Raw genomic sequence first — 14106 nt, forward strand, 5'->3', positions numbered from 1 at the left:
TAAAGGCATTAGGCATGCTTTGTCAAGGCTAATAAAAAGGGCCTGCAGTGGTATCCCCCACCCTCCCAAACTTGATTTTTTTTTGGGAGGGGGGAGAGAAGGCACTGTTCCATGTGAAGTTTTCACAATCCATTATGATAATCTGCCGGGTCTCCGAAGGGCCTGGCAAAGACAGCCAGATAGATGCTGCGAGCACGACGCCTCCGCGGCCCCTGTATGGGCCGAGCATTTCCTGTCTGTTAGTGCTGCATCTTATGAAATATAGCTTAGTCATGACTTGACACATGCTTAAAGAGAAGCATGTTCTACGTTTAATTCAAGTAATTCATTATTTGAATTAAATCCACTTACTTGGTTTTGAGTCTATAATCAATCAACTTTATTGTCAAATATAATTTACATTGCAATCGAGATTTCAGTTTCAGTACAAACCGTTCATCACAGTACATCACATACATCTGGGTGGGGGAAGGCTGAGAGGGAGAATGGTTTACTGAGGCCATGCGTGCCGCAGAACGCTGCCTTTTGGCGCATTCTTACTTCTAGCGAGGGCCCTAGCCCGTAGGCGGTTACCTATACTGTTGCCTAGGGCTCCAACAACGAATCGATAAAATCGATAAAAATCAACTTTTAAAAGCGTTGGCAACGAATTTCATCATCGATTAGTTGTGTCACGCGATTAATGCGTCATTCGCCGCCGCCGTCATCACATCCACTTGACTGAAACGGGGGAAGAAAAAAAAATACGAGCCAGCGCCGCAGGTGCAGTGTTGCCAACTCAGCGACTTTTCAGACCCCTCCAGCGAGTATTTTTCAAAAAAGTATGGAAGTAAATCTGTGTCGCTGGGATTTGAATTAAAAATGCCGCTGAAATGTAAATGTTGTATGTTTGTACTTACTGTTTCAGTGGTAAAATATATTCAGAACACATTTTTGACCTAAAAAAATAATTGTCATTATTTCTACACAGTTAAAATTTCATTTATTTCCTCTTCAAGCTAAAAATTCACATTACTATTTCAAAGTGATTACATTTTCAATACTTATTCTTTAGTGTTAAAAAATTCAGCATATAAATAAATTCAACCTTTCAAAATTCAAACTCAATATTTTCAGCCTCCTGAGATTCAACTGGCTCTATTTCACTGTCTTAAATTCGGCGTCTAAATTCAGTGTAAAAAGGGAAGGGTTACTTCAGGTCACAGACATTAGCAATGGATTGTGGCGTCCAACACCCAGCCAATCCCGTTACGGTTTCTTAGTCACGTGACGTGACGCTTGTGGCGCTCATACGGAAGGAAAACCAGCATGACGGAGCCGGTCATGCAAGCTAACGCTAACTCAGCTACAGAAAAATGAAAGTAATAAACTCACCGTTGAGTTAGCGTTAGCTTGCATGACCGGCTCCGTCATGCTGGTTTTCCTTCAGTATGAGTGCCACTAAGAAAACGTAATCACTTTGAAATAGTAATGTGAATTTTTAGCTTTTAGAGAAAATAACAAATGACATTTCAAATGTGCAGAAATAATGACAATCAATTTTTAGGCCAAAAATGTTTTTTAAATATATTTTAACACTGAAACAGTAAGTACAAACATACAAGATTTAAATTTCAGTGGCATTTTTAATTCAGATCCCAGCGACACAGATTTACTTCCATAAAAAAGCGACAAATCTGGCGACTTTTTACGGTGTCACTGGCGGCTTTTGGAGACTCTTACGTGAAAGCATGTATCGTTCCTACTCTGCTGTGGGGCGCCTCCCCCATCCCAACCCCGTTCTCCCGCAGGAGTCCCTCTCAGCGCTGCAGTCAGAGGATGTTTACCCTCAGCGTCCAGACTGCAAATGAAGCGCGCATGCGCTGGGATTGACGGCGCAAATTGATCACAATAATTAAAATAGCCTGCGCTTTGTAAAGTGAAAAAAGTCGTAACATGCAACTTTAGTAAAAACAAATTAACATGGCACGGAAGCACCATGTTTGTTTGGTTTTAAAGTGGGGAAACGTAACGTTAGTTTCTCAGGTAGCTCATCTGATGCTTTCCTTACCGTGTTAGTAGGTTACAGACAGTGATAAGGTTGGCTACTTATTTTACTTTTAATTTCATTTCAATTAGCTTAAGCAGCGTTTATATTTTCTTTATAAATAAATTAACTTGCAAATTATGAGGGCAAGGCTTTTAAAGTTTAAATCTTCTGGCAAAGATAAAGTAAAGAAGATCCTGCAATTTATGGAAGTAAAGCAGAATAAAATCCAGCAAGATCAGTAATATGTCAATTAATTATCTGCCACATTCCCATGTAAATATCTGTCTTTGGAGGATGTGTTTTTTAGCACCCCTAGTTCTCTCATTTTTATTCCAAATACAATTTATAATTTGAATCACAGGGATATTTTTATCTCTATGGTTCAGTATTTTCTCAAGTAGCAACTTTAACTGCTATACTTTCCTGTCTTAAAAGGCAGACCTCTTCTAGTTCTCATTTGTTGAAATGGGGGGGGGGGGGGGGGGGGGGGGGGGGGGGGGCTATTGTTTGAACCCCTTAGAGGCTTTTAAAAACAAAAATGTCTTTTTTTGCACTTTATCAAACAAAGTAGCCTATATTTTGTGGATGTACAGCTACATTTCTCATGTAAGTTTGCGTAGTTTTAACACAAACATTTATTTTTCATATTGCACCAGTACAGTTAATGAGCAACCTGTACTTGTGTGCTTGTTTGTTCCGTCTAAAATGTTTATTTTGGAATAAAGAGGTTAATATAAAAAATATTTTTTGTCTGATTCATCGATTAATCGAAAAAATAATCGGCCGATTCATCGTTTTTTAAAATAATCGTTAGTTGCAGCCCTACTGTTGCCTTAATCTCTGTGAAAAGATAGGAGCCACATTGGGGAGGGAGAGGGGGGAAAAAAGCATATTTCACACTTTATCCTTGACAGGATACAGTTTGAGATATCAAAATAAATATGGGGCCAAAATTGTTGCTTTATTATTTACAAATGTGTGTGGAGAGTTGTATATCTGTATCTCGATTTGTTCGTCTGCAGGGGGATTTGAAAATGTGTAAATGAAACTGTAAATGTGGGAGGAGATTTGTGTGTCTGTACATCAATCTGCAAATGTGCAAAACTACTTGTGTGTGTAATCTGGTTTGCAAATGTGTAAAAAATCCAAAAATCTGTATTCAGATCTACAAAAAGTACACATTTGTAGATCTGAATACAGATTTGTGGATTTTTTACACATTTACAAATCTCAGTACATATTTAAAGCTTTTTATAATAATGTTTTCTTACCTATTAGGTAAATGGAAGGTACTGAATATTTAATAATAGTAAAGATGTATTGAAATGTCAATGGAAGTGTTTCATACAATCTAAAAGTTAAATATTACCAGCTTACAGGAAATGGAATTTCCAATCCCTGAATTAACCATTGTGACTTACTGCTGCTAACCTACAACCCATGACTCAAAGATCCAACGCTTTATGTCATTTTAGTTGATAGACATTGGCCCATTCAAGACTGATTTTACACATTGAGGGTGGGTTGCTTCCTGATGATTAGTGCTGGGTACCGAACTTCGGTTCTTTTATGGTACCGACCGAAATGCTTCGGTTCTACAGAGTATCGAAACATGCCTCGTCTTTCGGTACCAAGTTTCGGTGATTGGCTGTAACACTTAACGTGATTGCGTCATCCAGGAAAAATACACAGGTGGTCCCGCCTACAGCCAGGGTTCATGTGTATCTGTTGTGAACTGGTTGCGAGCGTCGCGGAACCCCTTTAAAATGCCCCCCAGGTCAAAAGTGCGGCTTCACTTTATTAAGACTGATGCTAATAGTGCGCAATGCAATACATCGTGCACGGAAACAATTTAAGAGCAGAAAGTTGCTCGGTGTTTGACTGCAAGAAGAGCGGACCGCAGCCGGCGCAGCCATCCTCCTCTCAGCAGCCCGTGGGCTGAGCAAAGCCAGACCGGAGTGAATCATGCTGCTTTCAAACTGGACGCAGCAGGAGCAGCAGAATCGCATCTGCTGCTTCATTTTTTGCTGCGTGTACCAGTTTCTGACGCGCGGCTGAAGCAGCTTTGCTGCTCTGGCTGCGCGGTCGAAAAGTGTGTCTGATGCGCGTTGGGTGGAGCTACTCTATCCTTTCTTTGCCTTGCAGCTATATTTGCTGTGATCAGTGGGAATAAAGTAGTTTTATTATGTTTTTAAGTTGGAAAATCCACTTGAAAACTTAATCAGTGCAGTCAGTTCATCCTGCCTTCCAATATTTCTGTGGGAGCCGCTCAGACCCCCACATACCAGCGGTGCGCTGGATCCCATTCAACGGGCTTGTTTGTCAGACATGGTAATTTTTCTAAAGGAAAACTGCTAAGTAAAAAGGTCCTCACAATGTAACAGTGAATATTAGACACTGATTTTTTTTTTTTTTTTTATGTAAGATGAAAAATGTAAAAGGTAAAATCAGAGCTTCAAATAAAACTCACGATTTGTACTTTTTTATGTTGTGTAATTTTCTTTTTCTTCGAATTGATATTATAAAACTGGTATTGAAAAAAGTATCGTTCAGGAACCGGTATCGAAGTTAAGGTATCGGTATTGGTATCGGGACCGAAAACTTTTGAACAATACCCAGCCCTACTGATGATATATAATATATAATATCTCGATATATATATACAATAAATATATCTATAAGACCAACACAAGGGCTTACGGGAGGATAATGTTCTGCATGAGTAAAACTGTTGCAAGAAAAAGAGGCTGTGGCTTAAACACCTACGTCTTGCTGACCAATCATGATGGCAAATTTACTTTTTCTAAGGTCACCTTCCAAATGGATTCTGAAAAGAACTCACCAAGTTTTAAGTCCAACTATATATCTATGCAGTATACCTCTTTGCACAACGCAATAATCCCAAGAAAAACTCCTTACAAGGGACAAAATACAACAACATAAATGAGGGGACAGGTGCCTGAGGATGCAGCAATTGAAAGGTGCTCTCGTTGGGTTAGAAGATAATAATGACACTGACAAGGGATTATGTAAGGTTGCCAAAAACCTTGCATCAAGCACATGGAACCCAGCAAAGATGGTGAATCGAAGGTGCATGACTGATTGCCATGGAAAATATTGTTGATACATGTTGTGTATAAGGAAAAGACCATACCATAAGCCAAGCCCAAATTCACAGAAACTACCAAAGTAGTGAATGAAGTATCAAAAATCATACCTGATCTGCCATCTGTTGCTTGGCAACACTCCTGGCACCATGCCATTCCCCTTGTAGGATGCATTCTCCGACAAGGTTCCAAGATTAGCTTGTAAATAAAATGTGTGCATTGAGTGAGACACTTTTGACACCTATAAGGATATTTGTTGCAGCATAAATGTGCAAAATAGAGACAAAGTACAATCTGAATGTGAACTGGACCTTAAGAAAAAGAAAATAAAGTCAGATTTTGTTGAGGACCAAACAAGTAGAGAAAATACACGCTGTGAATACACCCTTGTTGAATTTTCGTATTTTAATTATCAGATGGACCCAGAAATTAAACCAGATAACCATTGTGAAATCTTAATACAGTTTATTGAAATGAAACTGCTGCAAGTAGTGTCAGCAGGTAGGCCTGGAACATCTGGAAACGGAGGCAGAGGATTAGTGACCAGGTTAGCTTTATGATGTGCATAAATAAGGAACGTAATTATCACTAACCTTCTCTTGGTCCTCAGTCTGAGATGAACCATGAGTTTATGTTCAATCAGTAGCGCTGATGCTGCTGTCACTGGTCAGGAAGTCCCAGAGAATAACTCCAGTCGAGCTACAATGATCCGTGGTCAGGCAGAAGGTCAGAACTGTGAAGACAATAGTAGGCAGGAGGACAAACCAGAGTCCATAGTGGGGGAATCCAGGACGAGGTCAAGAAACAGTTCCAGGTTCGACAGATCAGGGTCAGGCAGAACAGGCAAGACGTCCGGTCACACAGGGATCAGGTAGGCTCAGCAATCGAAAGGCAGAAAAAGGTCGGGAATCAGGCAGTCAGGAACTCCGGAATGAACGTTTCATCAAGCACATGGGACCAGAAATAATCTGGCACTGATTTCTGGTCTGAAGGCTGGTTATATGCCTTTAGGAGTAGGTGGAATAAGATGAGTGGTGATGAAAAATGGGGCGGAGCTGAGCATTCCTGATTCTAGTACATAACCAGCTGTAACTTTAGTTCATAACACTAGTGATCTATATATTATATTTATTATTTATAATAGTATTCATCTCTATACTCATTCAGTAGAAATACCCACGTTAGAGTCCTGCAAATAGGTCGGGTACCCTCAGGTCCCCAACGGGTCACCCGCTAAAATGCTCTTTTGCGGGTGAAAAATACATAAATAAAAATAAACGGGTCGGGCCGATATTTTTTTAGTGCGGGCGGGTAGTTGGTGATTTTTTTTTATGTGTGTGTGTTGTTATGGACATCAGAAATGTTCTATTAATCAGGCACTGGGGTCACCCTTGCTGTAGCTTAAAGCCCTGCCGGCAGTGTGGGCTTCCCTCCAAAAAGGCCACAGTCAGTGCATACACGTCTGCTGCAGTGTTAATGTTCTGCAGCGCAGCGTACTATAGCCTATTACTTGATGTGTTAACGGGTCGGGTTGCGGGTTAAATATCAACGGGTCGGGTTCAGATGTGAATTGAAGATATCCATGGGTGACGGGTCGGGTTCGGTAGTCATCCTAACGGGTTCGGGCGGGTGTGGGTTGGTAAAACTCGACCCGTGCAAGACTCTAACCCACGTCCTGTATTTATGGAATCATTATTTATCCTGCACTTGCTGCTTTTGCACTTCTGGTTAGACCTAAACTGCATTTCGTTGCCTTGTACCTGTACTGTAATTACAATAAAGTTGAATCTAATCTAATCTAATTAGGAATCAGATCAGCAGCAGTGGCGGGATCATGCCAAATGTGGTGGTGACATCTTTGCATTAGGTTTAGAGGTTCGGTGCATTTAGATTTACTAAAAAACTATTGTATGTCTAGAGAACTTAAGGGAATTTGTTTCCATGACATAGAGTCTGTTTCTGGGGTGTACCTAAAATCAGTCCAATGCAAAGGGTTTGATACCACGGTATAAACAACAACCATTCAATGTATTTTATAGTTAAGCCATTCAGTGATTTCTTGACTAATAGAAGGACTATAAAGTCTATTCTGTGAGATAAGTGGAGCCAGTGCAAGGACTTCAGAACTAGGCTTATGTGCTCAACTTTCTTAGTTGTAGTGAGAATGCAGGCAGCAGACTTCTGGATCAGCTGCAGCTGTCTGATCCAACACGTGCTGAATGTTAGTAACAACAACTTTTTATGGGTCATGAGTGAGTGTTTTTATTGGGCTTGAAGTAAATAGAATGTGATCTAGAAAACACAACTTTCCTTTTTTTTTTTTTTTAAGAATTTGGGGGAAAAAAATCATAACTAGAAAAAAATGTAAAGTTACTTTGACATTTTTTTATCGATTTATTTCTGGTTTGCATTTTTTTTAAATGTCCATTTAAAAAAATGTATGTTTGTTAAAAAGTGTGCTTTTAGTCTTTTATGTCTTTATTAACATTTTCAGGAACTGAAATCAATAAATCTCCATTAGAGCCAGAAAAATTGATGTCTTGCTATCGGACACTACATTATTAGGATTTATTAAGTAATGTTTCAAAAGTTTATGTTTTTGAACGCAGGCTGGTGAATTTATTGGGTAAAATTAATGGATTTGTGTTGTAAAAAAACACTAGTTTATACAATGTAACCAATCAGTCACATGCAGGTCACACAAACAGAAGTTTTTCAGAAGATGGATGCCAGTAAATATAGGAAAAACTTTGTAGGTAAAACTGTTAAGAGACTGCAAAAGACTGATTGGTTTGATCTATCAGGATAACCAGAAATTAATTAAAAACAAGCTTGTGGCATTTATTTAATAGCTTAAATAAAGGAAGCTAAAAGCACTTTTATATCAAGCTACAAATGTATTTTTATATCCATTTAAATTTGTTATTTATTATATATAATTATAACAGGCTCCACTTGAGACAGTGTATGTTTTCTTGTGCTCTCTGTTTCTAGCGGTGCACTACAGCTCTCCACAGTAACGAGTGCTTATGTGACAGGAAAAAGGGGTCATGGCAAGCATTAATCATTTATATCTGCATTTGTGCAAAGCACAGATTCAATTTTCTGCACTTTGTTTGGTCCACTGTTGGTTATATGGTTTTATTTATACATCTAAAGTTATTCATAATTCAGTTGTTTTTGAGAGTTCCCATTTTCATTTCATTCTGTTGAGGGAAGAGTACGTCAAGCTGTGAGGTAATGCCTTTCTGGAAAAAAAAAATAAGGAGAAACAGGGGAGCTGCTTGGACTAGATTATAATTAAAAAGCATAATTTAGTTGTATCAAAGTTACAGTGCCTTATTTTCTACCTGTTAAACCTTTTTCCCATTTTGTCACATTCAATCCATAGACTTTAATGCATATTCAGGCTTTATTTAGTAAAAAAATAAATAAAAAGTTGCCTTATAAAAAATAAAAATAACATTTGTGAATTTCTTTCCCAAAATGTATTTAAAAATTATGGAGCCCCTCTGATGACATGGTCAAAAAAATTTTTTAATTGTGGCCACGAAGTAGTATTTCGTGCCGCGAAGTAGTATTTCGCGGCCACGCAATAAGTATAACGTGCACACGAAATACTTATTAATAATATCAATAAATCCGCCCCTGTTTTTTGGCTTATGTTAACTGTAATGACTTATCTTGGACAGGCTGCTATGTAAACGGGCCTTTAGTCCTTCGTTTAGCTATGCTGCGGTTGTTTACACTACGCCTTTTCCACCTAAAATGGCGTCTTAGCAACAAATGTCACGTGACTGGCGGAGACCGACTGGGTAAGCAAATCGAGCGCGCCTTAGACCTTAGAGAAGGCGCACTCGATTTGCTTACCCAGTTGTCCAGGAATGATATTAATATTATTAATAAGTATTTCGTGCGCACGTTAAACTTATTGCGTGGCTACGAAATACTACTTCGTGGCCACAATTAAAAATTTTTTTTGACCATGTCATCAGAGGGGCTCCGTAAAAAATAAAGTTCTGCATGAAGTACATTTCTACCATTGCTGTTATCTCAGGTAAAATTATGAATCAAACTGTCTTAAATGGGTCCATGACAAGTTAAACATGCTGGCCTAAATGTTTTTTATTTTCTTACTTAGTTAAAAATTGCTGTTTGTGACATACAAAAACATACAGTTAGTTTAAAAGTTATATATTCATTGTTTTTCACCAATGGAGGTTGACATTTTTTTCATGTGCAATGCATCCTGATTGATGACACACATATCTTTCTAGATTGGAAACTGCAGAGTAAACATAGGAAGGCTAACTTTACAAAGTAATTTTTAAAATAATGTTTCATTTGATAAAAAGAGCTGCTTTTTACTTAGCCATCTTTTCACAAAAAAGCAGTGACGGGAGTAACTGCGTTGAAAGTAACAGCGTTACTAACGCCGCTACCTTTTTTTAGTAACGAGTAATCAAAATGATTACTCTTACTGTAACTATAACACAGTTACAACTGCCGACACCCCGTTACTGCGCGTTACTCAGGTCGCACAATTAACCTTTTTTCATGATAGGACTCGTGCGCGCGTCATGAGAGAGGGGAGGATGGAGAGTGAGGAGGACTCCAGCGGCAGAACAGCGCTTTCCAGATGGAAATACCGGTGTTACGTCGAGCTTCGTTTCCCCATCAGATACGGTTTCCCCTGCATCTCCGCACAGCGCGGCGGCACAATTCACCGTGCAAGCGACAGGAAACGCGCATGCTCGCTAAAGGCGCGTAACAGCCGCCCTGTGCTCGCACCACAGGGGAACTATGGAGAGTGTGAAGGATCATTAGCCTATATGGAGAAAGGGAGAAATATGGATGGAGCTTGGCCTGTTTTTCAGTGTAGTCCGGTTTCTCTGACTGTGACTAACTGGATATGCTCTCTTCTTCCTCTGACATGGACATGACATGTTTCCTGGACAGGACTGCCTTTTACATTTGCTTTTTGTATCTATGCTTCTTTTTCTATGTCTGCTTCTGTCTCCTTGAACCCCAGTCGGCCTCAGCAGATGGCCGCTCATGCTGAGCCTGGTTCTGCTGGAGGTTTCTTCATGTTAAAAGGGAGTTTTTCCTCTCCACTGTCGCTACAAGCATGCTTAGTGTGAGGGATTGCTGAAGAGTCAATGAGTCGAAGCAATTAGCTTGAATCAATTCATCATCCATCCATGGATGGATGGATATAGCTACATGTTGCAGTATCTATAACAACCCAAACACAGGATTTCAGAATTAGACATCCCCAGTTATTAATTTCATACACTCGCAAAAGTAACGCAATAGTTGCTTTTACTAGTAAGTAGTTACTTTTATTGTAGAGTAACTCAGTTAATTTTTGGGAGAAGTAACTAGTAACTATAACTAATTAGTTTTTCAAAGTAACGTGCCCAACACTGCACAACAGACCAGTGCAGTGTGCGAATTATAGCGGCATCCACACCAATCCATTTATCCACCTCTTGGCTCATTCTTCCCTCCCGCTTGTAAACAGGACCTAAAAATATTTGCTTGAGGCAGAAACGATCCTTTGACCTAAAGAGGGAACTTCCCCATTTCCTGGCGAGAACCACAGACTCAGAGCTTATCTTCATCTTGGGCACTTTGCACTAGGCATTGAGGATTTTAGCTGTAATTCTTAGGGCCCTATCACACCTTGCCGATGTAGCCAGCGCATGCCCGATGTCCCAGAATCTCGTAAAATGCTGGCATACACTGAACTTTCTATGCATTTGTTTCTTTTTCATTTTTTGGGCGTATACACTCACCGGCCACTTTATTAGGTACACCTGTCCAACTGCTTTTTAACACTTAATTTCTAAGCAGCCAATCACATGGCGGCAACTCAGTGCATTTAGGCATGTAGACATCGTCAAGACAATCTCCTGCAGTTCAAACCGAGCATCAGTATGGGGAAGAAAGGCGATTTGAGTGACTTTGAACGTGGCATGGTTGTTGGTGCCAGAAGGGCTGGTCTGAGTATGTCAGAAACTGCTGATCTACTGGGATTTTCATGCACAACCATCTCTAGGGTTTACAGAGAATGGTCCGAAAAAGAAAAAAACATCCAGTGAGCGGCAGTTCTGTGGGCGGAAATGCCTTGTTGATGCCAGAGGTCAGAGGAGAATGGCCAGACTGGTTCGAGCTGATAGAAGGGCAACAGTGACTCAAATAACCACCCGTTACAACCAAGGTGGGCAGAAGAGCATCTCTGAACGCACAGTACGTCGAACTTTGAGGCAGATGGGCTACAGCAGCAGAAGACCACACCGGGTGCCACTCCTTTCAGCTAAGAACAGGAAACTGAGGCTACAATTTGCACAAGCTCATCGAAATGGGACAATAGAAGATTGGAAAAACGTTGCCTGGCCTGATGAGTCTCGATTTCTGCTGCGACATTCGGATGGTAGGGTCAGAATTTGGCGTCTACAACATGAAAGCATGGATCCATCCTGCCTTGTATCAACGGTTCAGGCTGGTGGTGGTGGTGTCATGGTGTGGGGAATATTTTATTGGCACTCTTTGGGCCCCTTGGTACCAATTGAGCATCGTTGCAACGCCACAGCCTACCTGAGTATTGTTGCTGACCATGTCCATCCCTTTATGACCACAATGTACCCAACTTCTGATGGCTACTTTCAGCAGGATAATGCGCTATGTCATAAAGCTGGAATCATCTCAGACTGGTTTCTTGAACATGACAATGAGTTCACTGTACTCAAATGGCCTCCACAGTCACCAGATCTCAATCCAATAGAGCATCTTTGGGATGTGGTGGAACGGGAGATGTGCAGCCGACAAATCTGCGGCAACTGTGTGATGCCATCTTGTCAATATGGACCAAACTCCCTGAGGAATGCTTCCAGCACCTTGTTGAATCTATGCCACGAAGAATTGAGGCAGTTTTGAAGGCAAAAGGGGGTCCAACCCGTTACTAGCATGGGGTACCTAATAAAGTGGCCGGTGAGTGTACATTAGTGGTGGAACGGTTCACAAAATCCACGGTTCGGTTCACGGTTTCGTGGTCACGGTTTTCGGTTCAGTATATGTTGATTGTTAGCCTGTCATGTTGGTCATGTTGCTGTTAGCATAAACAAAACGCGTTGCACACTGCTTGCACACTGTTGCACTTTTATCCACAACTTTCTTTCCGCCGTCATCGTAGGTCACTCTAAATGAAAAGTGGTCCCATACAGCAGACCTATAAAGTGCTGCTGGCGCGTCTTCCAACTCCTGTTCTTTCCCACTCGCCATACCCACACAATTCTCCACAACAACTGATTTTTTTCTGCTACACCCGGCTACGCTGCTTCGCTTCTTCTTCTTCTTGTTTACTACTGGTGGTTGGCTTTGGTCACAGTACCGCCACCTTCTGCTCTGGAGTGTAATCGCTTCCCCTATGAGAAAAAGGAGCAGCGCATGAACTGAACGAAACACACGCGAACCGAACCGAGACAGTCGAACCAAACGGTTCGGACGGTTTTCATAAACCGTTCCATCCCTAGTATACATAGAGTATTCATAATGAGTCCAGAACTTATGTCTAACGACAGCCTAACTTTTGCATAATGCATGGCAGCATAATGCACAACCATAATTTCGATTACGAAGCAGGCGCTGAGGGGAGCATGCGATGAAACCACCCGCCCAAAAAATAAAGAATAAATTAAACGATAAAGAAAGATAAAAGAAGGTTTGCAGTTGCAGCAGATTGAGCTTCATGTCTGCTAGGAAGTTTGTTGGTGGTGAACGCAGGGAGGATCCATCACACTCACCTTCTGACTCACCCTATGATGGGGATGAAGTCTGGAGGAGAACTGATGATGAACCCCCTTTATAGCAAAACGCTGCCAATACGCCATTATACAGTAGCTGGAAGTTAGAAACACATTCAGCACTCGTCTGGAACACGTCAGATATGTTGATATGCGTTGGAGAGAAGTTCTTGATAAGTTATGCATAAGTTACTCATATGTTTTGGATAAGCTAGACGCCTCGACTTATGAGTAACTTACACTTAATGTATGTCAACGATCCGATAACTTACCTGTCTCTTGCCTTATGTCCACGTGTGCCACTGTGTTTCAACGCACCCTTAACTTATCAAACGAATGCCAGCGTTTTTGCCAGATTTTCCGTATGGTGGCTGGCTAAATCGTCAAGGTCAGATAGGGGCTTTAGTTGCTATAAAAAGCTGTTCAAAATTTAAAGTTGAATGGATTCTTGCAAGGCGTTGCTGGTGTTTTTCAAACTAGAAGCTTTAGTGTTGTAATTGTTAGAACTCCTTAAAAATTGACGAATTTTTCAGTTGTTGCTGAAACTCCTGTATCAGCACCCTTATTAGAACGTAAATCTGTGTGTTGTTTACCAACGTTAAAGCCCTTCATTTGTTGTTGTTCATTTGTTTATATTTTTCTGTTTTACAGGCCTCAACTGAGCAGAAGAAGCTGAGCCATGCTGGATCCAAGCCCTCCCTCTCTGAGAGCAGTGGCAGACTCCCTCAGATAGCCATGAACACCTGCAAATACAATGGCGGAGTGGTAAGACCACTAGTGGGCAGCCTGGCGTCCTCGTCGCGCCGAAACCTTGCAGAGCTCGACTCAGAAACGCAACCCTTGCAGACCCTGCACAGCTCCGGGTTGGAGGTGGTAGTGTCCAAGGGAAACGGCGGTGAAAACCCCAGTAAGGCATCCAACGAGAGCCTCGTCAGGGAGGGCAGCGGGCGAAGCAGAGGCCGGGCTCCACAAAAGAAGAACAGGGACATTGGCTACAAACTCGGTCACCGGAGGGCGCTGTTCGAGAAGCGAAAGCGACTCAGTGACTACGCACTCATCTTCGGGATGTTCGGAATTGTTGTCATGGTGACGGAGACAGAACTTTCATGGGGGGTTTACACTAAGGTGGGTTGAGTATGAGTGTGTGAAAAGCATGAGCCAAACT

The 14106-nt window shown here is 41.2% G+C and overlaps 1 protein-coding gene across 4 annotated transcripts in view; it reads left to right on the top strand.

Moving 5' to 3' along the window:
* LOC119774002 (small conductance calcium-activated potassium channel protein 2-like) overlaps nt 1-14106 on the top strand; it is a 173663-nt gene that overhangs the window by 60492 nt on the left and 99065 nt on the right. For all 4 annotated transcript variants that reach the window (XM_038271257.1, XM_038271259.1, XM_038271261.1 and 1 more), the window contains exon 2: nt 13593-14066. In XM_038271257.1, coding sequence (XP_038127185.1) covers nt 13593-14066 — 474 coding nt within the window. The remainder of the gene's footprint in view (nt 1-13592; nt 14067-14106) is intronic.

This window comes from Cyprinodon tularosa, unplaced genomic scaffold (genome assembly GCF_016077235.1).
Source record: "Cyprinodon tularosa strain WSP-4 unplaced genomic scaffold, ASM1607723v1 ctg797, whole genome shotgun sequence".
In the NCBI taxonomy this organism is placed as follows: domain Eukaryota; kingdom Metazoa; phylum Chordata; class Actinopteri; order Cyprinodontiformes; family Cyprinodontidae; genus Cyprinodon; species Cyprinodon tularosa.